Source organism: Acomys minous, assembly GCF_964271855.1.
Source record: "Acomys minous genome assembly, chromosome: 19".
Classification (NCBI taxonomy): domain Eukaryota; kingdom Metazoa; phylum Chordata; class Mammalia; order Rodentia; family Muridae; genus Acomys; species Acomys minous.
The window spans coordinates 20,482,405-20,508,405 of record NC_140499.1 but is presented as its reverse complement, the minus strand read 5'-3'; the positions used below and the strand labels follow the sequence as shown (position 1 = coordinate 20,508,405).

At 37.1% G+C, this 26,001-nt stretch overlaps 1 protein-coding gene across 2 annotated transcripts in view; it reads left to right on the top strand.

Annotated features, from left to right (window-relative positions):
- The window catches only part of SCLT1 (sodium channel and clathrin linker 1), a 140,782-nt gene that overhangs the window by 109,133 nt on the left and 5,648 nt on the right, over nt 1-26,001 (top strand). Inside the window, exons 19-21 of one of the 2 annotated variants that reach the window (XR_014776753.1) lie at nt 16,257-16,335; nt 19,070-19,165; nt 21,166-21,395. Coding sequence is in view for 1 of the 2 variants with exons in the window: in XM_084768866.1 (XP_084624992.1) it covers nt 16,257-16,335; nt 19,070-19,165; nt 21,166-21,228 (238 nt within the window). In the remaining variant the exon portion in view is untranslated. Of the gene's footprint in view, nt 1-16,256; nt 16,336-19,069; nt 19,166-21,165; nt 25,272-26,001 lie in introns of those variants that run through there. The other variant, XM_084768866.1, reaches the window with a different exon arrangement.

The window sequence follows — 26,001 nt, the reverse complement described above, 5'->3', positions numbered from 1 at the left end:
GCTCAGCTACTCCTGGCTATTCGCGTGTAACAAACCTACCACCTACCTAGACAGTTGCCAGTAGCTATAGCTACTTCAGTCAAGTAACTCTGACTGGGATTTTTGCTTTATTTTGCTTTTTATTTCAAAGCTTTCCTTTCTGTCTTTAAAGCCAGGTCTTGTTTAAATAACCTCCTAAACCCAAAATGTGGTGGCTTGAATGATAATACCTCCCTTAGATTTATGTTTAAATGCTTAGTCCCCAACTGGTAGAGCTGTTTAGAAAGGATTGGAAGATGTGTCCTTGTTGGAAGAAGCATGTCACTGAGGAGTGGGCTTGGGGACTTAAAAGTCATTTCCTGTGTGCTCTATGCCTCTTGCTTGAGGTTTAAGATGTGAGCCCTTAGTTGTTCATGTTCCTGTGCCTTTGCTCTGCCAATAAGGACTTGGGAGCCATAAGCCAAATTAAATGCTTTCTTAGCTAAGTCTCCTGGGTGATGGTATTTTATCATAGCAATAGGAAAGTAATGAATACACTGAGCAAGCTAAACCTGCCAAAGTTTTAGTAATTTGATGATTTCTTTTACCTCTTAGAGAAAGGGAGAAAGGAAATAGAATAGTTCCTTCAAAGTTTTAGAGAATTAAGCCATCACTTCACATCAAAGACTGGTAAGGTAGGTTGGTTGGTTGGTTCGTTGGTTGGTTGATTAGTTGGTTTGCACATTTAAATCAGAGAGGCATTTATTGGTGCATTCCGGTAGGAAGATCAGAAATTCAAGGTCGTTCTTGGCTACATAGCAATTTCACAATAAGCTTACACAATCTGAGACCCTGTCCAAAGAAAGAAAGAAGTATTTTCATTAACACAAAAGCTAAGATTCTTCGGCTTTCAAAGCATTCTTTTTTTTTTTTCTTAGAATGATTCATGTATGAACACTGCATGTCTGTTACTCCTGTCTCTCCATCCCTCTGAAACTCCTATTGTATCACCCCACTCTCACCCATTCACAAATTCATGACCTTTAATTATTATACACACACATGTATACAGCCTACTAAATTCATTTAGCATCAATTGCGTGTACATGTGTTCAAGGCTAACCACTTGAAATTGGATAGCCACAGGGCTAGTCCCTGAAGAAAACTGATTCCTCCTCTTTCAGAAGCCATTGACCACATACTGCTTTTCATCTAGTGGAACCTTGTGGAAATTACCCCACTCGTGTTGGTCCAACAACTGCTGTGGTCATTATGCAGATCTCCTTTAGGCAGCCATGTTGTTGAGATTTTATGAGTATAACATCCCTGTCATGTATAGAAGACACTATCCTGCAGCTTTGGTCCTGACCCTCTAGCTTTTACAATATTTCCACCTCTCCACAGTTTCCTGAGCCCTAGGTATAGGAATTGTGTTGTGGATGTACCAAATGACATTCTGGTTATGAATCTAGCCTTTAACGGATGAGCTATCTCTCTAGCCCTCAATGTGCTAATTGAGACTGGGCTTCCCACAAGCATTTATTCTCTGAATTTTCACCAGTTTTGGATATCTATAGTAGCCTCAGTCTTTTTCACACAGAAGCTTCTTTGATACAGGATGAGAGCTCGACTTAATCTAGGGGTATAAGGATAAGTATTAAAATACTATTAAAAGCTATATTGACTTAGAAAAATGGCAATAGTAGAATCTCTCTCATCTAAGGTCTGTGACTTCTCTAGTCATAAGTAGTTTGCTAGATTTATAGTATCAGGCATGAATTTTCTCATATATAGCAGCCCTTAAGTCCAACTGGACAACTGTTGATTACCCGAAAGATAATAGTGCAACTATTGCACCTCTGGGAATTTCTTGCCAGGTCTGTCATTGTTATGTTTATAGGTTTTATAGCTAGGCAGGGTTATTGATTATTACATTCCCCCTTTGGCAGCTTGTATGGAGAGAACCTTTTGGTACTAAGAGAGCTAGCTTTCAGGAAGGAGACTTCTAGGCCAGTGCCAGCTTAATTGCTCCAAGTTTTATATCTGGAGTGTATGATGCCTTTAGCTATAAGGTCTTACCTTCAAGTTTTAGGGTACAACTAAAGGGCAGTGGCCTGTGTTGTTTGAGGGATCCAAGGGACCAATAACTTGAAGGAAGATAGTTCCTTCCTTGGTACTGGAGTTTTTGTTAGATATTCTATGGCTTCTATGGGGAACATTATCACCATGTGTGATACATCGTGTGTGTGTGTGTGTGTGTGTGTGTGTGTGTGTGTGTGTGTGTGTACATGTATATGAATTGATGTCCTCCTTTAGCTCCTGCCCTGGCATCCCTTGATAATTGACTCTGACATGTAATATATTGTAAACTCTCCTCTCCTAGTTGATTTTGGTCAGTGTTATGAATCATAGTGTAATATTTGATGTGCAGGAGACCTGGCCCGTGACCTCTGTGGGGGCTGTACCCTACAGGTTGAGAAGCACTGCAGTAGAAGGTTTCATGCTCGTGGCCATGTCTGCAGTAACTGGCTAGGGAAGCTCTGCTGCTATAGCCTCCACTGCCTTGAACATGATTTCCTGAGAGCTCACCACAGGAGAAGAGGGAGGAACTGGAGTGTGAGTCCTCACTGGCTCAGCTCACTTCTTTTACCTCCTTTAGCCAGAACCAGTCATATGGATGAGCTGTAGCTGCACAGGCATACAAAAAAAAGCCATTGGGTCTAATTACGTTTTCAGGGAAATCTAAGTCTGGTAATCATGTAAGTACAAAGTGAAAAGCTTGGGAATCCCATAGACGACTATTGAAATAACATTAGTAAGAGAGAACAGTGGCTTAGGAAATTAAATTAGTAGCATTATAGACATCCATAAAACATGAGTATAGAAGTGTAACATAATGCAGCTGACACAATGAGTATGATCCAAAGGAAATGAAATGGAATCAGTATATCAAAGAGGTCCTGCACTCCCGTATCCCATGATTTTTGAACACTATCCATAATAACCTAAATGTATATGATTGAGATGTCCATCGGTGGATGCATGGATGAATAAAAACTGTCTGTTTACATGCATGCTCACCATGGAATATTAATCTGCCATTAAAAAAGAATGAAATCAGTTTTAGTGGAATTGCTGGAAGAAGATACTCTGTTAAATGAAATAAGCCAAGCACAGGAAGCCAGTAAGAATTTCCTATGTGAGACTTAAAAACATGGCCAAGTCTAAGTAGATAATAGAGTATTGATCACTAGAGGCCAAAAAGTGGAGTAAGAAAGAGGGTAAAAGTTAGGTAACAGGTACCAAAATGGCTGCATGCAAGAAATAAGTTCCAGTATGTCACAGCACAGAGAAGTCCCTGTGCATGTTTGAATTGTCATTCCCCCATCCCACAAGTTTTTTAAATTGTGTGTCAGTTGTTTAAAACAAATAGAACAGTAAGCTTTTCACATTTATTTATTTACTTTGTGAGAGTGCGGTTACTTCTATGCCTTAGCACCATGTGGGTTCTAGGATTGAACTCAGGATTTTCAGTTTGGCAACAAGCACCACTGATCACCACCGAGTCATCTCTCCAGCCCAACAAAAAACTTTTAACGTTACAATTTCTCAATTTTTATATATGCTCACAATAAATAGGAGTAGTATCTTGGAAAGAATAAAGGCAAAAACAGATTCCTTTTTGGGTCTTGTTTTAGGATTAGTAAGGATCTGATGATGAATGTAGGATAAGAAGGAATACTTGGGAGTTAAAGGTGATTTGGGGCCGTTTTGTTTACACACTGCTGCTTTCTGTGCCTATCCTTCCCAGGCCCTAACCGAAAACAATTACCTTCCCTCCAGACCCAACTCCTTTTTCTGTATAAAATTTTTCTTTGTCTTTTTATATCACAGATTGTAGAAGAAACTAACTACTGTTATGTCTCTTACAGAATTCTAGGCTAACATCTGACACAGTCAAAGAGACTGGAACAGGCCATTCATTATATTTTGTTCACTTTCATTATTATTGTGTTCAAGTGATGAATGAATCTCCCTCCCTCACCCTGATCCCAGACTTAAACTTTACTGTTTTCAAGCTTTGGTAATATTTTATGCATGATGTTAATACTTTAAAAGCCTTTAGATTTCAGTTTTTTTCTGGTTAGAGATGCTCAACTCAGTGTCTGTGAGTCTATATCTCTCTCTCTCTCTCTCTCTCTCTCTCTCTCTCTCTCTCTCTCTCTCTCTCTCTCTCTCTCTGTCTGTCTCTCTCTCTCTCTGTCTCTCTCTCTCGTCTCTGTGTGTTTGTATGGAGTTGGTTATATAGCATTTAGTCCCCAAAACATATTTTTTTGCCTGTACATCTGTAATGTTTGGCTACTATAACTGCTTTTTAAAGATTTTTTTTTTTAATTAACAGGATGAGCAGCAGCTGCAGGTACTGGCAGATTACAAAATGCATAATTACTAAAAGTAGCTGAGGCATATTACAGTATACTTCAATAGGGAAAAAAAACTGGCAATGCTGTGTTAATTTGTCATGAGAGAATTTCAAAGAAAACACTTACTGCATCTGGCAAATCTATCATTTCCCCGAGATGAATAGTATATCTTTTGTTTTTAATTTTCTCATACATTGTCGAATAGAACCTTGGGTGATTTAATCTTCAGTCTTCAGAAAGGGTTTTCCTACACTGGGGTACTTTTATATTGTAGTAACTGCAGTCTGCACATCACATCTTCTCTTAAATTGCCTCAATAATAGTGATTGGAACAATTAGATTAACTGACTTGTAAAGGCTAAAATTGTAGAACTCTTTGTTTTTTCATGTATGTGTGTCTGTGTGTCCATATGTGTTTAAGTGCATGTGTTGAGGCCTGAGGTTAACATCCTGAGTCTGTCTGGAGCACTTTCTGCCTTCACTGAAACAGGATCTCTGAATTTAACTTAGAATGTACCCTCTAGTTTAGCTAGCCAACTTGCTCCTGGAATTCTCTGTCTCTACCTTTGAATTGAGTGCTAGAATCTCAGGCAGGGCAGCATGCCCACTTAGCACTTAGGTGGGTTCTGTAGGTCCAATTCTCAGTCCTTAAGTAGGCTTTCACTGCAAGCTCTTCACCACTGAGCCATCTCCCCAGGTCCCTGTTTCAAATGTAAACTCTTACTTAATGCAGTAGAAAACTATAACTTTTCTTTCTTTTTTATTATTTACATTATTTGTAGTATTTTTCAAAAGAGCTATCACAGTGGAGGGAAATTTGCCTGGCTCCTTTCCAGTACTCAGCCGCATCACTTCATTTACAGCATAGAGCAATGCAACTTAGAATTGAAGTTTACTTTGTATTAGAAATAATCTCAGCTTGGCATGGCGGTGCGTGCCTTTATCCCAGCTCTCAAGAGGTAGAAGCAGGTGAAACTCAGTGAGTTCTAAGACAGCATGGTCTATATAGTGAGTTCCAGGACAACCAGAGCTACATAATAAACCTTATCCTGAAGGGAAAAAAAAGAAATACTCTGTATAGATATGGGTGGTATATCTATTTCTAAGATAGAAACAAATAAAAAGGGTCTTAATTATTATTACAAAACATTTAATGCTGGCCTTTTAATTATATAATTATCATTACTTATTTTATGTATGTGGGTGTTTTGCCTGTATATAAGCCTGTGCACCAAGTGTGCCTGGTGTCCTCAGAGGCCAGAAGAAGGCTGTGGATCCCATAGAACTAATTTACAGATCATTGTGAACTACCATGTGGCTGCTGGGGGTTGAACTAGCTCTCTAACCCCAAATGCTGACCTTTTTGAAATCCATCCATATTGCCAACTCTGCACCACTAGTGGGGCATCCAGACCAGTGCTTCGTCCGGAGCCGTGTTTCAGTCTCATCCTGTGTTCCATTCCCGTGAGTGGTAATACAGTCTACCCAGTTGCTCAGGTGGGACTCTTAATGTCTCGTTGCACCCTGTGTCCAGTCTGCTAGTCCACCACCTGACTGTGTGTGGAACTTGGCTGTTTCTCTTCAGTCTCTGTGGTTACACACCTGGACAGTAGTGGGCTCAGTCTTTTCCTTGCTATTTTTTTCCACTGTAATCAAGAGCTTCAGAAACTCAAATTTAATCCTATCACTTCTCTTAAAGAATGTCAGCACCTTTCCAATGTATGCAAAATAAATCTTACTTGTTCCAACACATAAAATCTTTGTGGTCTGTATTTCTAGCTCTTGCCTCTGTCCCTCAACTCCTTGTAACCATGTTGTGCTCCATTCATACAGAACCTCTTCAGTTTCCTGAATGTCTTGCCTTCCTTACTTCCTGGACTGCACACGTGGATTTGACTGTTAAACACTTCCTTCCCTGCCTTTGTCCATCCAACTCTATTGAACTTGCATATCACAGCTTACAAGCCTACATCCTCTGGTGAGACACAGCTCTAATCCCGATGCTCCAGCCACATGTATTCCTGTAACGCATGACCATTTCAGCATCTTTACTGCCTACAGCTTAAGGACTGACTTGAGCTGGTCTTGACACAATAGCATTTCACAGAGTGTGGAATATAACATGCTTCCCTCTCAGTATTTGTTAAACAAATGAACTTTGCAGGTCCCCCAAGCTTACTCTCACACAAACACTTAAAATTAAGCATCACCAGGAAATTTAGCTCATTACTTTATATATTTGAGTTTATTCAAGTAACTTTAAAAAAAGCTTCCTAGGGATAATTTTACTTTAAAAAAAAAATTAAGGCTTTAAAATGTGTTGGGATTTCCTAGTTGTAATATCTCAAGTATATTTCACTATTAGGACCCTTCTTTGAAAATGTAATCATTGGGAGCTGGAGAGATGGCTCAGTGGTTAAGGGCACTGACTGCTGGTTCCAGAGGACCAAGGTTCAAATCCTAGTACCCATATGGCAGCTCACAATTATCTATAACCCCAAGATCTGACATATGTGCAGGCAAAACACCATATAAAATAAAGGTAAATAAACTTTTTAAAAAACATTTTTAAAAAAGATTTAACAAGAAAAGAAAATGTAATCATTGGATTATTCATTAATTCTAATTTGAAATCAAAGAACTAACAACTTTTGGAAATCAATATGAAAATCTGACATTTAAACTAAAGCCTGAAATATTAGAAGAAATTAAATATATTTGCTGGGAGGAACAGCAAATGGAAGGGTCTGTATGAGAGAAGGATGAGAGTCCGATGCCATGAGCACCAGGGGCAAAGGTGACCAGGACATATGTCAGCTGTTCTTAAAATGTATTTACTTACTTCCAGTAAGATACTGAAAATTAATACAAGTGCAAGTCCATAGTGCAGCTGAGAAATCAGCAGAAGAGTGAACTATCCTTACATTGATTTTAGGACTTCTTTATTTTTATTTATGTGTTTTGTATGCACACATGTGTGGAAGGCCGGAAGGAGGGGGAGTCAGATTCCCTGAAAGTGGAGTTACAAATGACTGTGAGTTCAGTGTAGGTGCTAAGCTCTTAAGGCTTCTCCTTTGCAATTGAGGAGGCTTAGGCAGAAGATGACAAGTCCAAGGTTGGCCTGGGCTATAGAGGGAACTCAAGGCCAGTCTGGGAAACTTAATGAGCCCCTGACTCAAATTCTAAGATATGGGCTAGAGATATTGCTCAGTGGTTAGGTGAACTTGTATAGGCTTGCACGAAATCCTGAGATCAATAGCACAAAATAATTTTTTAATTATTTTGCTGAAATATTGTTTGCTAGTTTATACTTTTAGCAAGCTACATTCTAAGCAAAAACCCTGGACAAAACTATCCTTTAGAATTCCTAGGATGTCTCTGAACTATTTTCACACATCATGCATTGACTGACAGAGGGTTTATGACCATCTTTATCACTCAAACACTCTGCATCTTGCATAAGAGAGCTTACATGAAACCTGAGACTGTTGAAAAGGTAGATTGCAAACACTCATGACAGTGAACAGAGGAAATCAACTTTTATAATTTTTTGAAAAATGTTGACTTGGTGACGTTAGTGTCAGTCATAGTATTATGATCAGCATTTCATTGCATGTTTTCTTAATTGATGAAACAAATTAACTTTTATTTTTTATATAGTATATAAAATTATATTTTGCAATAATTCTACATTATATTCTATAAATCTGACTAGAATTATCACATGTGAAGTATGTAAATGATCTAAGATATTTGATCTTAGTTCCTAGTAATTAACACTAGAAAATATGATTTCTCCTTTTGTGTGTACTTCTCATATATGCTGTGTCAGAAATTATAGAGATGTTGGATAAACTTTCACTTAAATTCTGTTTCTTTATTCCTTTCGCATGTAGTATACCCCGATCACAACCTTCCCTCTCTCCAGAGACTCCTCCTACTTACTTACCCACCCCACTGCCATCTCCCTCTTCTCCATATCCTCTGTTCCTCCATTTAACTTCTGAAAAAAGCAGGCCTCCCAGGCATAACATCTGAACATGACATAACAAGACGCAGTGAGACTAGGCACAACCCCTCATAATCAAGGCTGGACAAGGCAACCCAGTAGGAGGAAAAGGGTCCAAAGAGCAGACAAAAGAGTCAGAGGTACCTCTACTTCCACTTTTAGGGATCCACAAAAAACCCAAGCTAAATAACCACAACATATATGCACAGGACCTAATACAGACCTATACAGGCTCCAGGATTACCACTGCAATCTCTGTGAGCCCTGCATAGTTGATTTTGTGGGCTGTGTTCTCTTGGTAGCCTTGACCCCTCTGGTCTTTACAATACTTTCTGCCCCTCTTCCCCAAGCTCCAACTAATGTTTGGCTGTGGCATCTTCTCCCATCAGCTGTTGGAGGAAGCCTCTCTGATGATGATTGGGCTAGGTACCAATCTGAGTATAGCAAAATATCATTAGGAATCATTTCATTGAGTTGTTTGTTTTGTGATTTGTGTGAGATTGGAGGAGTTGTTTATTTGGTTTGTTGGTTGGTTGGTTGGGGTTTTTTGTTGTTTTTGTTTTTGTTTTTGTTTTGTTTTGTTTTTTGTCTGTCATATTTGGTTCTACCCTAGCTCTCTGGGCTATCCAATCTCTTTTTAAAATTTTTAAATGATAATTTATTCACATTACGTCCCAATTGTTATCCCCCACTCTTACCCTCCAGTTCCTACCCTCTCTCCCTCTTCTGCCCCATTCCCCCACCTAGACCCCTAATGAGGGGCCTCCTCCCTCACTATTTGGTCACAATCTATCAGGTCCCATCAGGGTAGCTTGCATCCCCTTCTTCCAAGGGCCCCCAAGGCCCACCCTGGCAAGAGGCAGTGATCAAATCACAGACACCAGAGTTCATGTCAGAGGCAGTTCCCTCTCACCCCTGTCCCCACACACATGGAGCATGAGCTGTCCATCAGCTACATCTGAACAGGTGGACCAGGTACCCTGCATGCATTGTCGCTTTGTCTCTGGTTGGTGCATCAGTTTGTGCAGGCGCCCTGGGTCCAGATGCACTGGCCCTGATGGTCTCCCTGCAGAGCTCCTGACCCCTCTGGGTCCTTCCATCCTCCACACACACACATTCTTCCATACAACTCTTAACTCTCCTCCCATGATCCTGCTGTATCCAGACAGAGTTGGACATGGTCTACTTCTCAGTGTGTGGGCCTCAAGTTAGACCAGTCATTGGTTGGCCACTCCCATGAGCTCTAAGCTACTATTGCCCCAGCATATCTTGCAGCCTGGACAGATTCTTTAATTGATGCAAACACTCTTTTAAGTATGTCGTAATCCAGCTCCATGAGATCCAATGCCCATTTCTGGCCTGCTCCGGCACCCGTAAACACCACATATACAAACACTTATGCATATATACATAATAAATAAAAATAAAAATTTTTAATAGACAGCCATAAATTAACAAGTTCATACTGATTCCCTGAGTAAACATAATGTTAAATATTTATAAAACTAACAACAATTTTCTTTTTTTAAAGTTTCCATTCTACTTGAAGGAGGGATGTGAGTGTGAGTGTGTGGGTGCCACTATAAGCATTAGTAAATTCTTTCACATATGTGTCCTAAAGATGTGACATATGGAGAAAGTCATTTGGATTAAAATAAACTAAGAGACATAAAATGAGAAGAAGAGTGGAGTCTTAAAGAATGGGTGGTACTTTAATTGGAAAAAATCTAAAAAAGAAGAAACAGAAAATATAAGTATGTGTTCTGTTTGTGAGACACTCAAAACCCAAGCACTGTACCATTGTTTTCCCCCTTACCACACATACCTAGCATATTTATTGTTAAACACCACCTTAAATATTTTTCTTGTTTGGCTAATATTCTTCAATATCTCTATGCTTTTGAACTAAATATAAATAGTCCACGGTCTTGAGAATGGCTCTCAGAATTCTCTGAAGTCTTGTGTTAAGTTATATTTACAAATTTATCTCTAACCAAAGCCTGGGGGAAAACAATGGTACAGTGTTTATGTGTGCCCTGTGCTGAGTGCTAAGTATGCCTTTCTTCAGTTGAAGATGGTCATTAGAATAGATTTTAAAATTAAGTTTCAAGAACTTGAATTGTAGCACAGTGGGAGAGAAGAACAGATGCAGGGGACATCCCAAAGGAAGATTTAATTTAAGGGGAAAGAGGTGTTGCATTTAAGACAAAGTAAGAAATAGGAGTTTGCTTTAAGATACGTAGCCTATATAATTAGAACAAATATTAATTTAAAATTTTTGACTTCTCAAGATGAGTTATAGGTTTGTAAGACAATGTAAAATGTTCAGTAATACTAATGCTTAGTTCCATACCTTTGAGATGAGACTGTTAAGGAAGAACTCAAAAATAAGGATATAACTTGTTAGGTTTCCAATAAGTATGTAGAAGTCCTGATACACCTTACTCATACATTCATTCCTCCTCCCCTTCGCTCCCTGTCCTCATAGTCTTCCTCCTCCTCCTCTTTCTCTTTTCTTCTTCTTCTAATTATTCTCTCTCTCTCTCTCCCTTTTTCTCTCTCCCTCACTCCCTCTCCCCCTCTTCCCCCCCCCCTCCCCTCTCTCAAAAAATTTAATAGTTGCCTTCCATGTGGGGCATGGATTTATAGCACCAACTTCAAAGGGGCTGAGTGGATGAAGATACACCCCAGTGGTAAAGTATATATTTGGCATTCTTGAAGCTTGGAGTAATTCTCCAGAACCAAAAGAAAGCCACTGATTTTGAATTAAACGATTAAAGTTTTTGAATCCTGACAGTGAGCTTTGTGACCCTATTCAATTTTTAAATTTTATTTTCAGTTTTCCCATTTATAAAATTAGGCCTCACAAGGTTGTTTTGACAGCTAAATAAGTTCATTTCTGAACATGCCCTGAACTGCCTGTTATTGGGAAGCACTGTATGTTTGCTGGTATTATAACCACTATTATCATTATCTTTTGTTGAATGCTAGATTATAAACATATGAAAATGACCATCCCTGTTGCTTACAATCCAGCAGAGCATGATGGAGTTTGATATGCAGAGATAAATACTTATAAAGACAAATCATTTAGTATAAAAATTAATATTTTCTTTATTTGTATCTTTGTTATCCTAAGTTTTGTAGAAAATTCTTACTGTCCATCATTCAGATATTTATCTTAAGTAACTGAATAGTTTAGTTGTCAAATTACATACTAGGTACTTTTCTGGATTTGTGTAAAATGAATATTGATTAACATAAATATTATTGTTTCGGAATAACTTTAGTGGTAGTCAAGTTATTTTTCATCAATAATAATATGCATAAATTTGCCTTAAGTTCCATTTTGCATAGAAGACTAGCTTCTTTGGCCATTTTGATTTTTCTCTTTTGTCTTTTTTGTTTTGTATTATCTTGTTTTATTTTGTTTTTGTGTTGGAAACTTATTTTAAGATGTATGAGATGCTTTAAGTACAATTTTCTCTACCTTGTCACCACCAAAATGAAGATTAAATGTTCAAGTTTGTCTGTGATGAAAGCAGAGTAGTTCAGACTGGTAGGTCATTTGAAGGAGCGTGAGCAGTGGCCTTTCACAGTGTGCTGGGTTGTCCCACATCAACTTGTGATGAGTGGTCAGTATTAGTGACATGAGCCTCTCCTGGTGTATATTTATAACCCATAGCTTACTAACTTTAACAGCTTTTCCCTCAGACATAATAAACCTAAGACTTACCGACTCAAGCTGTTTATATGGCTCACTTGAAAATGTAAAAGCGGATTGAGTAGGTTTTTGTTTGCTTTCTTGGGCAACAGATGTTTACTTTCATTGGGAGTTGGTTATACGTTATTATTCTTCTTATTTAAAGGAAAAACAAGGTTTGACTTAGGGGTGTCTCTCTTTTCCTTTATCTTTCATTCTTAGGTTTGAAGCTAGAGGTTGAAAAGAAAGGTAAATATAGATATATATAGGGATGATAGGACAAAATGTAGAAAAGTGAAGTCTATTCCTCAACTTAATGCCTTGTTACACACAAGGTTATTTTTAATTCACAGGTATAGAATTTTGTATATTGATGCAAAACAACTTTACATTTTGATACGTTGATATAGAATTCAAATTTAAGATTATTTTTCACGCATATTATATATATTTCTACTCTAATATGAGGTATTGGAACCCATAACAACTCAATTATAATACAAGATTTACTTCCAATACTTTGAATATGCTATTGCAAGCTGTTTAGGATTAGTAAGTTATACAAGTTAATTGTTAGTTGATCAAATCATGGTCATATCAATTACTAGTCTATTTTTATCACAAGACTATATATCCTAGGTATAACGGATAGATATGATTCTATAGAAAGATAAGGTAGGATAGTCAGAGAAGGTCTTCAGAAACCCCAGAGACATACAGAATATGGCATTTAAAGATTTTTTTATTATTTTAAAGATTCATTGACTATGAGACAGGTTAACTCCTGGCAACACCCAGTCTACCTCAAAGAAGATGATAAACATCAAATAGCCTCCCTACAGAAATGGTTTCAAATGTGGCAAACAAGCCACTGGGCAAAATGTCCTTGTTTCTACCACAAACAGAATTCTTCCTAAAAATGGGCAAGCTTGGATGCAGGCTGAGTCGACAGCCAAACTCTGCCAAGACAGGGTAAGCAAGTCCTCAATAGATCCTGCCTCACAAATATGTCTGTCAGATATATTGGTCCGGAAGGCTGAAGATGATGCTCCAACATTATAGAGAGTTTTGGGTGACTGTACAGGCAGCAAACTGTCTCTGACATTTTCTCATTTTGGAAGCTGCTAACCTGCACTTCAGGTTTACTCAGGTAATTAATTTTATTCCTTCTCAAGCCTCTGATGGGGTTGAAGACCAGATAGTTTAGTCTTATAATTAAGCTTAGTTGTTTAGGGGTTAAGATGTTTTTAGATCTAGATAGATGTTTTAAGTTGATAATGATGAGATATGGTAAATAATGATTTACATTCAGAGTTTTAGACTCATCAAGATAGGAAAGATGTTTTCTTCAAGGCTGCCAAATACAAATAGCCACAATACTAAGAGTGTAACATTTATATAATTCCTGATTGTTTCATGGTTCTTCTTGCTGTAGGTAGTTTATTGTATATGTGTGTAATAATATAAATGTATATGTAAAAAAATAAAAATAAAAAATAAATTTTAAAAACTAAAAAAATGTAAAAAGCTATTTTGGGAGTATTATTTTGTTGATTAATTTTAGAAATATAAATAAAGTCAAAGGACAAAAGCCAATACCGAAGTAGCTATTTCGCCACTACAAAATTTATTTGAACTTTGTTCTATTCACTTATTATGTAAGCACTGAGATCCTTGTGCTCACAGATAAGCAGAGAACCTGAAAGTTAGCACACGGGTTGTTCCTTCAAGGGAAGAAATTCAATACCTGTTACCTGCCCAGAAGGCTGGAAGCATACCTGCATTCTGTCCTGGTGACCGTTTGCACTGTGTGACCACATGAGGACCCTCCTCCAGACCCTTATCATAATCTTGTTTTTCTCAGTCAATCATAAAACCTATCCTTATGGAAGGTGTCACGTGCTTTCCAAAGAGTTTCAATGTAGTAATGTCCAATGTTTAACTTTTTTTGTTCAAGATATGTGTGTATGTGTGTGTGTCTGTATGTGTATGTATGCTTTATTGCACATCTAGGATTGAATTGTCACCAAAAAAGTTTTTACCAAATTGTGCTGTGCTTAAATATGCTTAAAAGAAACCACTCAAGGTCAGACCCCCAAGGTTTGAGGCAACACCAGCTACTTAGTCATGTTGAATCAAACTGCCTTCTTACTTTCCATGAATCATCACTCTGCTGGCCATGGAGATCACAGAGACCCCTACATTCTTGTATGACTATATTATACCTATTCTCACTCTGGAACTTTTTCAATTAGCTTGGTCTAGGGCAATACAGTGCTTGTAGGTTTAAATTTAAAAAATGATGCCACACAGAGTGACACACACCTTTAATCTCAGCACTCAAGGAGACAGATGCAAGCAGATCTCTGTGAGTTTGAGACCACTGTGGTCTGTATAATTGAGTTTCAGGTCAGCCAGGGTACATAGAGAGAGCCTGCCACAGAGGAGGAGAAAGCAACAGCAATTCTGGGTATCAGATAACTTCAGTTTATGTAAGAAAGGAGATAGTGATGAAAAACATACCTTACACAAACAGACACAAATACAATTTACTACATCAAAATGGCATTGGAATATTTAATATTTACAAGATTTTAACTCCTCCATGAAACTCTATACATAAACCTTATTTGGTTTTGTTTTTGAGACAGGCCTCTGTACCCCAGGCTGATCTTGAGCTCAAAATGGTCCTTTTGCCTCAGCTTTCTCAGTACTAGTATTACAAGCATGGTTGGCTCTGTGTATAGATCTTGAGTATAAATCCTATAGAATGACAGTGGCCTATGAGTTTATGACACATACTGTGTTTCATAAGACATACTTTTATTTCAGTACCTGCTAACATCTCAAAATAAATTTGGGGAGACTTTTACATCTTTAAATTATTTTTATTTGCCTTTTTTGGTAAAACAACAAAATACTAGACACACAATGTATACATAAATTTACCATATGGTAAATTGTGATTTTTAAATTGTGACCTGTTTATTTATTCCTTTGTCTGTTTTTGAATCCAGGTTTCTTTTTATAGCTCCAGGCTGGCCTCAGATCTATGATCCTGTGCCTTAGCCTCTATATTCAGCATTACAGGCATCTATCGCAACATCCAGCAGGATACATTTTTTTTAAATTTTTATTTATGTGTTTGTGTGTGCCTGTTTGTTCATGCACCATGTGTGTGTAGTGCCCACAGAAACAATATAAGAGGGCATCAGAGCCCATAAAACTGGAGTTAAAGGCAGGAGTAAGTAACCTTATGTGGATGCTGGGAACTTAACCCAGGTCTTATATAAGAACATCAAGTACTCTTAGCTGCTGACCTATTTTCCAGCTCAACATACATTTTTCGTTTTTCATAGTGTAGTCCCAGCTAGCCTGGAATTCACTGTGTAGGCCAGACTGGCCTCAAACCCACAAAGATCTTTTTGCCTCTATCTCGAGTGCTGGAATTAAAGGTGTGTGCTACCAAACCTGGCTGTGATATAATTTTTAATTCTAACAAAATACACATCATTTAAGTTAACTTCTGAACCATTTTTACTAGGTTCAATAGTGTTAACGATATCCACAGTGTAACTGCTCTAGAATACATGTATATTTTATTTATAATTACTTTTATATTGCTTTGACAAAACACCATGACCAAGGCAATATATAAAAAAAAAAAAAAGCATTTAGTTTGGGCTTTTGGTTTCTGAAAGTTAGGCTTCGTGATGGCAGAGTAAAAGTATGGTAGCAGGAATGGCTGAGAGCTGCCATCTTGGTCTACAAATAGGAATCTATGAGGGAACGCAGTGGAAATGATGTGACTTTTTAAGCCTCAAGGCCCACTGCCAGTGACACACCTCCTCCAACAAGGGCTTGCCTCCTAATTCTTTCCAAACAGTTCCACCAATTGAGGATCAGTTATTCAAGCATCAGCCTATGGAGACCATTTATTTTCCTACCAATCACCCCATTTTATAAAGAAATTGCTAAGTTATTGGCTATTTTAAAAACTTTTGTTCAAAATATAAACATGTCTCACTAATATTCCGTTTACATTGTTCTTATTTTAAGTATATATTATATGTCTACACCTACTTCCAAACTCTCCCTTTTTTTCAGTTTTATATTTTGATTAGTTCTCATTGTATTCTCCCTGTCCTTTTTGGGTTAATAGGAGTGAGCTGAGCCGACAGAAGCTTCATACCCAAGAGCTACTTTCTCAGCTGGAAATGGCAAATGAAAAGGTAGCCGAGGTAAGACAGGGACTCCCCATCTCCCCATCGTCCTGGTCTTCATCTTCATGTCCCCAGGGTACTTTCTACTGCAGCATGATACACGTGCTGTCGCATTTTAACTGTGCCATGTCCAGATTAATTCTCTACTTGAAATAACTACGTGGAAAAGTCCACACTTAATATAATGTGACTAAAATCTTTGAAAATCAGGGATTCATCATTTGTACATGGTAAAATAGGATTCATACTTTGGTATTAATAGTATAATTTGTACAGTGTTTTAGAGACTACATATTTTAGGGTCCTCTTTTTTTCATGAGAATCTCTAACATTGTTTTATTTACCTAATTCTTCTTAATTTGTTGTACTCATTCACAAAAGGCACACTAAAAATATTTTTATCTAATAGAGCATACAAATATAATATTAAGATAGATCTACATTAGATCATATCTAAAGAAAGAACTACTCTTTTTTTTTTCTTATGGCTTTATAAAAGCAAACAGTTTCTAGTCTTAGGACTCCTAGAACTCTAAGTACTTTGTGTATGTTCTAGCGTCAGTTCTGTGCAATAGAATTTTATTAGTAGGGATATGGCCATTGTCATCCACAAGAGGCATCGTGAGATTATCACTCTTAAATACCATGACATTGTTGATATGAGACACTTAGAAAATAAGTAAAGATTTGATACTGAAATGTTCTTTAGTACAACTTCCACTTGAAGAAATAAGTAAAGAACATAATTTTCAACACAGTAGGGTTAACAATATTTTCTTTAAAAGATCAGACTTGACCAGTCTACACTTTATTTTAACCATTATAGTAACTACATAGAAAAAATATATAGCTATATTATAATCTGATTATAGATATTAAAATGATTATTGTAGATAGTAGGATTACTCCCCAAGATTTCTCTAGTGTATGATGGTATGATGTGCCTTTTAAATTTTTAAACTTAAATTTAATATTTAAACAACTTGGTTAGTTAGTTCAGCTGATATAAGTTTGATCATAGGTTTAATTTTGTTTTGGAACATTATTAATTAGATAATTTTGTTTTGACCAAATATTTCAGTGTTGCATTACGAGGCATGATATTCACTCTAATCCTTTCTGAGACAGAACATTAAGAACTGTTTAGCTCTTCATAAAAAAAGAGTTTTCAGCCATTTCCGGTGGCCTTATATTCTCTGGATTCAGTTAAATGCCAGAAAATATACATAATAATTTTATAAATATCTTTTTTCAGATGCATTGTACCAAGAAGGTAAGTATGGAAAAAGAATACATTTTCAGTTGAGAGATTGTTTTTAACTTGTTGAGGTGTCAGTATGTAATAATGGCTTAGTGTCTGTCTTAGGGTTTCGACTGTGAAGAGTCACCAAGGCAACTTTTATAAAGGCTAACATTTAATTGTAGCTGGCTTACAGTTTCAGAGGTTTAGTCCATTATCACGGCATGAAGCATGCCAGCATCCAGGCAGACATAGTGCTGGAGAAGCTGAGAGTTCTACATCTTAATCCAAAGGCAGCCAGGAGGAGACTGTCTTCTGCAGGCAGCCAGGACACTCTTCTACACTAGGTGGAGCTTGAGCACTAGACCTCAAAGCCCACCCTCACAGTGACACACTTCCTTTAATAAGGCCACACTTCCTAATAGTACTACCTACCATGGGCCAAGTATGCAAACATAAATCTAAGGGGTCCAAATCTATTCAAACAACTACAGGGTCATATTATAGTTCCTCCTAGATCATGGTATTACAAATTCGGCTATATAAATAGCATAAAACTGTCCTTGTGGTTCCAGAAGCAAGAATGTATGTGCAGTGTTGGCTTCTTTGATTCTTACCACCTTTCTCACAGCTCTGGCAGCCCCAAATAATCCTTGCCTTATAGGTGGTACTTTCTGTGTATTCACAGTGTCTTCCCCATGTCTGCCTTTGTGTCCAAATCTCCTATTTTCATGAAGACATCAGCCATGCAGTAGTATGTCTCACTGTACTCACCTTAACTTAACCATCTGCAAAGACTATTTGCAAGTAAGGTCACATTCAAAAGCACAAGGGATTAGAACCACAGCATCTTTGGGGGAATATAGTTCAATACATGACAGTATCCAACCCTAATTGAGCCTAATAGCTTCTGCAGGATGCAGATGTCTTTGGGAGCACATAGAAACAGAGTTACTGAAGCTGTGTTGTAAGGCCCAGTGCTTGCCTCCTGGTTCTGAAGTAATGATCAAGCACCACAAGGCCAACAAACCAGAAACTCAGTCTTGTTTTCATTTGTGATTTCATTTGCTTTTTGGTCAAATTGAGTCTTTGATGATATGGGGGGAGGAAATAACTTAGGACAGTGATTCTCAACCTTCCTAGTGCTGCGACCCTTGAATACAGTTCCTCATGTTGTGGTGACCTCAACCATAAAATTATTTTTGTTACTTCATAATTGTAATTTTGCTCCTGTTATGAATCATTGTAAGTATCTGATATTCAGTCCTTGTGAAAGGATCATTCAACTCCCCTCCCACAAAGAGGTAGTGATCCAAAAGTTGAGAACCACTGACTTAGGAAGAAGCAAGATCAACTGTAATATTGTGCCTATAGCTTGGAAAATACAAATACACAGATAGTGTTCTTTATTTTACAAGTAATAAATGATGTCCAGAATTTTCATTGGCGATTCCATAAAACACGTCCTTATCACATTTGGATTTGAATTTGTTTTATATTTCCCCTTAAAAGAATGAAAAGTTAATTCTGGAACATCAAGAAAAAGCCAACAGACTTCAGAAGCGTCTAAGCCAGGCAGAAGAAAGAGCTGCTTCAGCATCCCAGCAGGTAGGGGCCATCCTCACGCTCCAGGCCTGATAAGCATCCTTCATAGATGAAAAATGGCATAGTTCCACAGAAATTCCCAGAGAAGTGATGATTTGATCTTTACTCAATTGATCTGCATAAAATTACTCTCTGTAGTACTTGAAAAAGTAAACTTAAAAAAATAAACGTCTACACCTACATCTAGAACTACCATGTCTAGTAAGTATATGGTAGCCAGAGATAACTTTTTAATTGAAATTTAATGAAATAAAAACTTAAGACCATACTAGCCAAATCTGAAGTGTTGGATAACTGTGTGGCTAGCAGGAAGATACAGAGCATCACTTTCTGCACAAAAGCTCCTGCTACATAACACTGCACAGGACATAATGTTCTATCCAGAGTCAGGTAGATACTCATGTCTGTATTTAAAAGCATCTTTCAGACATCTCTAACTGTACTTTATTTTTATTTTAGGTTTTAAATAGAAAAAAAATTTCAGGTACAAGTTACCATCACTTAATGTACATTTGTATATAACTAAATAAATTCAAAACACAATATACAAACTTAGCCATTGGGAAGTATTTTGCAAAGTATAGTATATCAGTAAAACTCTTAAGTAAAGAGTCATTTCTCATAATGTACCCATATTTCTTTTTATATATTATATATAAGTATATATTTAGGCAACTGGATGGATAGACGGATGGATGGATGGATGGATGGGTGGGTGGGTGGGTGCGTGCGTGCGTGGATGGAATGATGACAAAGCAAATCAAGTCAAACATACTATTAATTAGCATTGAATATAAATGTACTGTATCATCAAAGAGTATTATTCTTGGCCACTGATGTCATGGCATGCTGCCATTTAGTAGCTATGTGGTGGTGTTGTCATCATTGTCATTGTTGTCATTGTTGTTGGCTTTTTTCTTTTTTTTTTTGAGACAGGGTTTCTATATAGCCCAAGCTGCCCTGGAACTCACTATGTCAACCAGGATGACCTGCAATTCACAGAGATCTGCATCTCCATCCTAAGTGTTGGGATTAAAGGCATGCGCCACCACACCTGACTTTCCTTCTAGTTTTTTCCTTTAGTATTTGTATTAAAAACCATACAAATACTTAACACTTAAAGATCAATGAAATTGTGTTCAGACAAGAATAAGTTTGCAGACATTAAAAAAATAAAGTAAATCTAATATACAATTATTTCTGAAGTAGATCATCTAAGCAGTAAAAGAAAGTAGATTCAAGCTTTTTTACTGCTAAGGAGTATGTTTCTCTTTGTGTGTTTGCATATGTGTGCACTCATTTGAAAAAAATATATACATATATACATATATATGTATGTATGTATTACAGAACTACAAGTATATGAAGGAGGTACCTTTTGCTTATAGTTTTGTGACTTGGGGCGATGCTGGAAGACCACAAGGTTAAGGCTTGTCTGGACTATATAGTGAGACTCTGTCTCAACAAACAAATAGAGAAGTAAGCTTGTGGCAGAGCTTGAAGGGAACTAGAATAAAGGACGGTTTGGGGAAGGAAACTGCCTTATGCTATGTGTTGTTTGTTGTTAGGTCTTTTTATCATATGTACATATAAGTAACCCCAGTTAATATTCAAAGATTATGTTCCCGTTTTAGACGTGTCTTACTTAAAGTCATTAATGATCTGGTTACCAGCACCGCTTTATATTTGCCCAGATTGAATTTGTGTTTGAGACACTTTGCTGATTAACTTTTATCTAAATGTTTTCTCACCATCTGTGGAATATAGGAATTCAGAGTGTATCACTCTGAGCTATAGACTGTCATATTTGGCATGCATTTCTCTAATGTGATGCAAACACTTAAAGAGTAAACTAAAATAACCACACGAACAAGACCTCTCTCGAGGTCCTTCCAGTCCGACTTCTTAAGAGCTGTTGGCTGCGACATAGCAGCACTATGCTTTGTCTTAGTCTGTTACTCTCCACAGAGAAACTACTTACTGAATGTTTATTTTGTTTGCAGCTCAGTGTGATTACAGTACAGAGAAGAAAAGCAGCCTCCATGATGAATCTGGAAAATATTTAAACATATTCATAGTTCACTGACAGAACTGTAGAGTTGGAAAAGCTGTTGCACCAAAACGTATTGACATGGAGAAGCCTGCGAGAATGGTGAAAGCTTGTGTCATTTCGCATAAGCATTTTCCATTCTGTTTTGAGGGTTATTGGAAAACAGAACAGTGACAGCTTCCTGTAAGTAAAAAAAAAAAACTATAATCCTATATTTGAGATTCAGTGGAGAATAAAGCCAGCTAAGAAGAACTCACTGCCTTCATCAGTGTGTCTATTTTTAATTCCCCCCACTACCCCCTCAGAAGAGCATAATATTTTCTAGAGGTTTAATAAAAGAAACCCTAGAATTTGATATTTCAGGTCCTAAGATTTAGAGATTTAATATCTCAATGTGATTCTTAATTCGTTTTTATAGTTCTTAAGGTTCTATCTTACTATGAACTCATAAATGTAATAAATTATGTATTTTATAAAATGATGTTGTCATCTATTTGAATGCATAATTGTAATGATTCATTTTTAACTATATAGTTTTAAGTATTTATAGACCTTGACAATATATAAGCAATGTATTGGAGGGTTAGTCTCTTCTTATTCTTCATAGCTTACTAATCAGATAGAGATCTTAAATTCAAAGGCTGCGTAGCTTTGCATTGTTGTTGTCCTGCAATGGCTCATAGATTCATATACTTACTTTTTCTGGTTTGGGCTTCCTGCACACTAGCATAGAAGACGGACAGGTTTACAACTGAATAACCAGGTAGAAGGCTTTAACCACTTTCCAAATGATGTGGAAGTCATGTGAAAATACCACTGTGTATGCGTTCACCCGCAAAGTTTAGGAATGGTACTAACAAACAGACATAGTCACAGGAATGTTTGTCAAGGAGCTGAGAATTGAAGTCATGAGAATATACAAGTTTGCCTTAGAGCCTTCTGTGATACAGCTAGCCTCTTCAGCCTCTCCACAGACTACTCTTTCCCTCTCCTCTTGTGCTCTAAACTTGGTGGCCTTCTTTAATTCTGTTGGTACATCATCCTTCCATCAGTAAAGTCTACATATACGTTTTTATTTATACAAGACCTTCAGATTTCAAATGTCACTTCCTCAGAGAAGGGTTCTCTAACTTGAGGGTAGGTGAATTCTCTTGTTACAGTGTTTTTAATAGTGTGCTTTTTTTCTCTCGTTGCACCTGTCAATAATTGTAATTAACTATTTTTTCTTTCCTTTTTCTTTCTTGGTTTTTTGGTTTTTGGTTTGTTTGTTTGTTTTAACTTTTGGAAGGTCTTTGAGACAAGATAACATATACTCTCATTCACCGCTATGTCCTTACTGCCCTGCTGAACTTGACGGTGTAGAATAACTGTCCATAAACCCGATTTTTAAGATCAGGATCATACAGAATGTCCCTATCTGTTATATGAAGTGAGAACTCCTGTGCTTCTAATAATAACCTGTCCAATTTGCTCTCTTCTGGAATACTGTACGTATTCTCCAAGGGAAGGATAAGCTACAGAGTATGCCACTCTGGCCTCTGAATTTGTTAATTTCTAGTGTGAAAATGCTAATGGGGCTTTAACATTTCATGTAATGGTCAATATTAACTTCATTTACAAAGACAGTATCATTTCTGTGAACTCTGTTTTAGGAGATAGGGAAAATGAATAGGAAAAAAAAAAGAAATTACCTAAATCTAAAATTGAAACCAATGAACAAATGAACAGCTAGTTCCAGAAGAGTTGACACCCTCTTCTTCTGGTTTCCATGGGCACTGCACACATGTGGTGCATAGACATAAATCTAAATGTAAATAAATAAAAACAACCATTTGGTTCCCCTAACCATGTGCATACACATTTGTTTTTATAGGCAAAAAGATAATAACACTCACTTTTATTGATCATTAAGACATAAAAATGTATGGCATTTTGGTAATATTAATACTGTTGTATATATGAAGAAGAAAAACAACTATGTACATACACAAAAAAAGATATCTTGAAAGTAATTTTTATTATATTTCTTTTTTACATATACATTTATATTATTACACATAAATAAAATAAACTACATAAGCAAGAAGAAACATGAAACAATCAGGAATTATATAAATGTTACATTCATAGTGTTTTGGCTATTTGTATTTGGCAGCCTAGAAGAAAACATCTTTCCCATCTTGGTGAGCCTAAAATTCTGAATAAAAATCAGTATCTATCATATCTCATCTCCATCAACTTAAAACATCTATCTAGACCTAAAAACATCTTAACCCTTAAACAACTAAGTTTAATTGTAAGACTAAACTATCTGGTCTTCAACCCCGTCAGAGACTTCAGAAGGAATAAAACTTAATTACCTAAGTAAACTGGAATTGCAGGTTAGCAGCTTCCAAAATGAAAAAAAAAAAAAAAGAGAGAGACAGTTTGCTGCCTGAACAGTCACCAAAAACTGTCTATGACAGTGGAGCATCATGTTCCAGCCCCAGGCACTTCAATTGCTGTTACTCATCAGAACAGGACAGCTTTGAAGAAAGCTTCTGATCCCAATTGGTCCAGCATTTCAGACTGTCTCCTACAGGACTCCTATTATGCCTTGAATCTCTCAACATTGAGAAACTTGACCATAAATGCTATTCCTGGCTTGTTTAACCATTTTCCCCAACTTTATTTGGGCCCCTACAAAGGTACCATTCACCATAAGAAACCGTAAGAGAACAACCTCCCCATTTCCTCTGAGGGGGGCTGGGTAGGTTTCTGTTTGCTCTCATGCACTATAGATGCTTATTTTCATTGGGAGTTGGTTATAAGTTATTATTGGCCTTATTCAGAGAGAAAACGAAGTTGGACTCTAGGATGTGTCTCTTTTCCTTTATCTTTCTTTCTAAAGTAATTTCTTATAGAACTGTTATCTTTTAGCCCAAGAATTTACCGTAAAACTTGGCAGTGGGCTGGTGTGTAGCTTATTAGTAGATCACTTGCCTTTGCACACAAGAACCTGGCTTGAATCTCCAGTACACCAAAAGCATCAAAATCTCCCACACTGCACATTCCTGCAGGTACTGGCGTGCATTGGGACTAGTTACCTCAGGCAGATCCCTTACTTGGTAACAAGTCAAGCCCTTCTGTTACGGTTGCTCAGTAGGTTTCCAGTCTGGTCTGTGTTGCTGCTTGTACCTTATCCTAAGAACAGCAAGAAAGACCCAACTTTTTGCCTTGCAAATAATTGTTCACTTTTACCATACTAGTCATGTTTCTCATATCCAATCTAATTCTAAGCAAGAAAATTGCTAATCTTCTTAGTAACTCCATGTAGCATCCTAGTAATCATGACTTATTCCTTTAGTGTTTATTGAAGCCATTTAATTCCTTTGATAAAGCATTATGGAAATTTTCATTCAATATTTTACTTGATGGTAGGCCAGTCCTTTCTTGAAGGGAAAAAGTGGCAGAAAAATACAGTATGATGTGTAAGGAAAATTGTTAGCACTTGGATCTGTGAAAGTAGAAGTAAGACTAGCATTTATGTAAACTAACATAGAGGGTAAAAAATACTATTTAACAACCACAGTTTTACTTATACCTAAAATAATTCATTGGAAAATTATCCCAGATCTGTGATAAATGTGCTGACACATATTACTTATACATATTTATTGATAATCTATGGATTACTAGGCATTTTCATTTATTATCACATATAATCCAACACTCCTGCTTGGTGGAGATGATTTCCGTCCCAATAATGGAAAGTATGACAAAGGTTAAATATTTGCCAGAGTCATATCCCAGGCAAATGACACAGCTGGATTTAAAACCAGAATCCCTTGTACTCTGCAAAATGGCATCTTTCAATTTGTAGTATCAATGCTGGCACTGATTCAGCAGTAGTTTTTATAAATAATGTCCTCAGGGTCTGGGATGGAACTCCCATCAGCATCTGGGTACTCTCCTAGACTAGGGGACATCCTGCACTTTTTATGTCACAGGTCTATGTTCTTCATCAAAAATATAGGTCTGTAGTCCAAAGTCCATCACATTCCTCAAAAAAAAACAAAACCACTATGGTCTGGTTCTTCAGAACAAAAAGCCCACTTCCCTGCTACCAACTTATTGTTCGCTTGCTTTTCTGTTGGTATGATAAAATATCATGACCGGGGGCAACTTAAGGAGGAAGCTTACTTTGGCTTATAGTTCCAGAGGGCTAGAGTTCAAAATGGTGGGGACAGCATGGCATGGTATGCTACCTGGCTGATCACATCTTTATCTGCACACAAGAAGTAGAGTACAAATACAGAGTGCAAGTAGGAAATGAAGCAAGGCTATGAACCCCCAGATCATGACCCCAGTGACAGTCTTCTTCCAGAAAGGCTGCACCTCCTGAAGGTTCCATAACCTCCCAAACTGCTGCCCAACTGGGCACCAACAGAGCCTGTGGGAGACACTTCTCTAACTCCTACACTCACCTATGCCCATAATTCATATAAGTTCGTCCTTTAATAATACTCAGTCTCCTGTTCATATTTTTTACTTATTTATTTTTCATTCTCTGTATGTATTAATTAATACCTTCTCTTGAAGCCCTATTGTGCAGTCTTCTACTTGACCACTCTATTGGTGAAACTTCCTACTCAGCTTTTATTTAGTATATTGAGGTTTTTGTTTCTGAAATTTTAGTGTGATTTTTCTTCAATGTTTGTATCTCTTTACTAAATTCCTTGCTTTTGTATCCCATATTTGATTGTTTCATTCAACTGTTTTTTGTTCTATTTGAATTTATTCAGAAGTT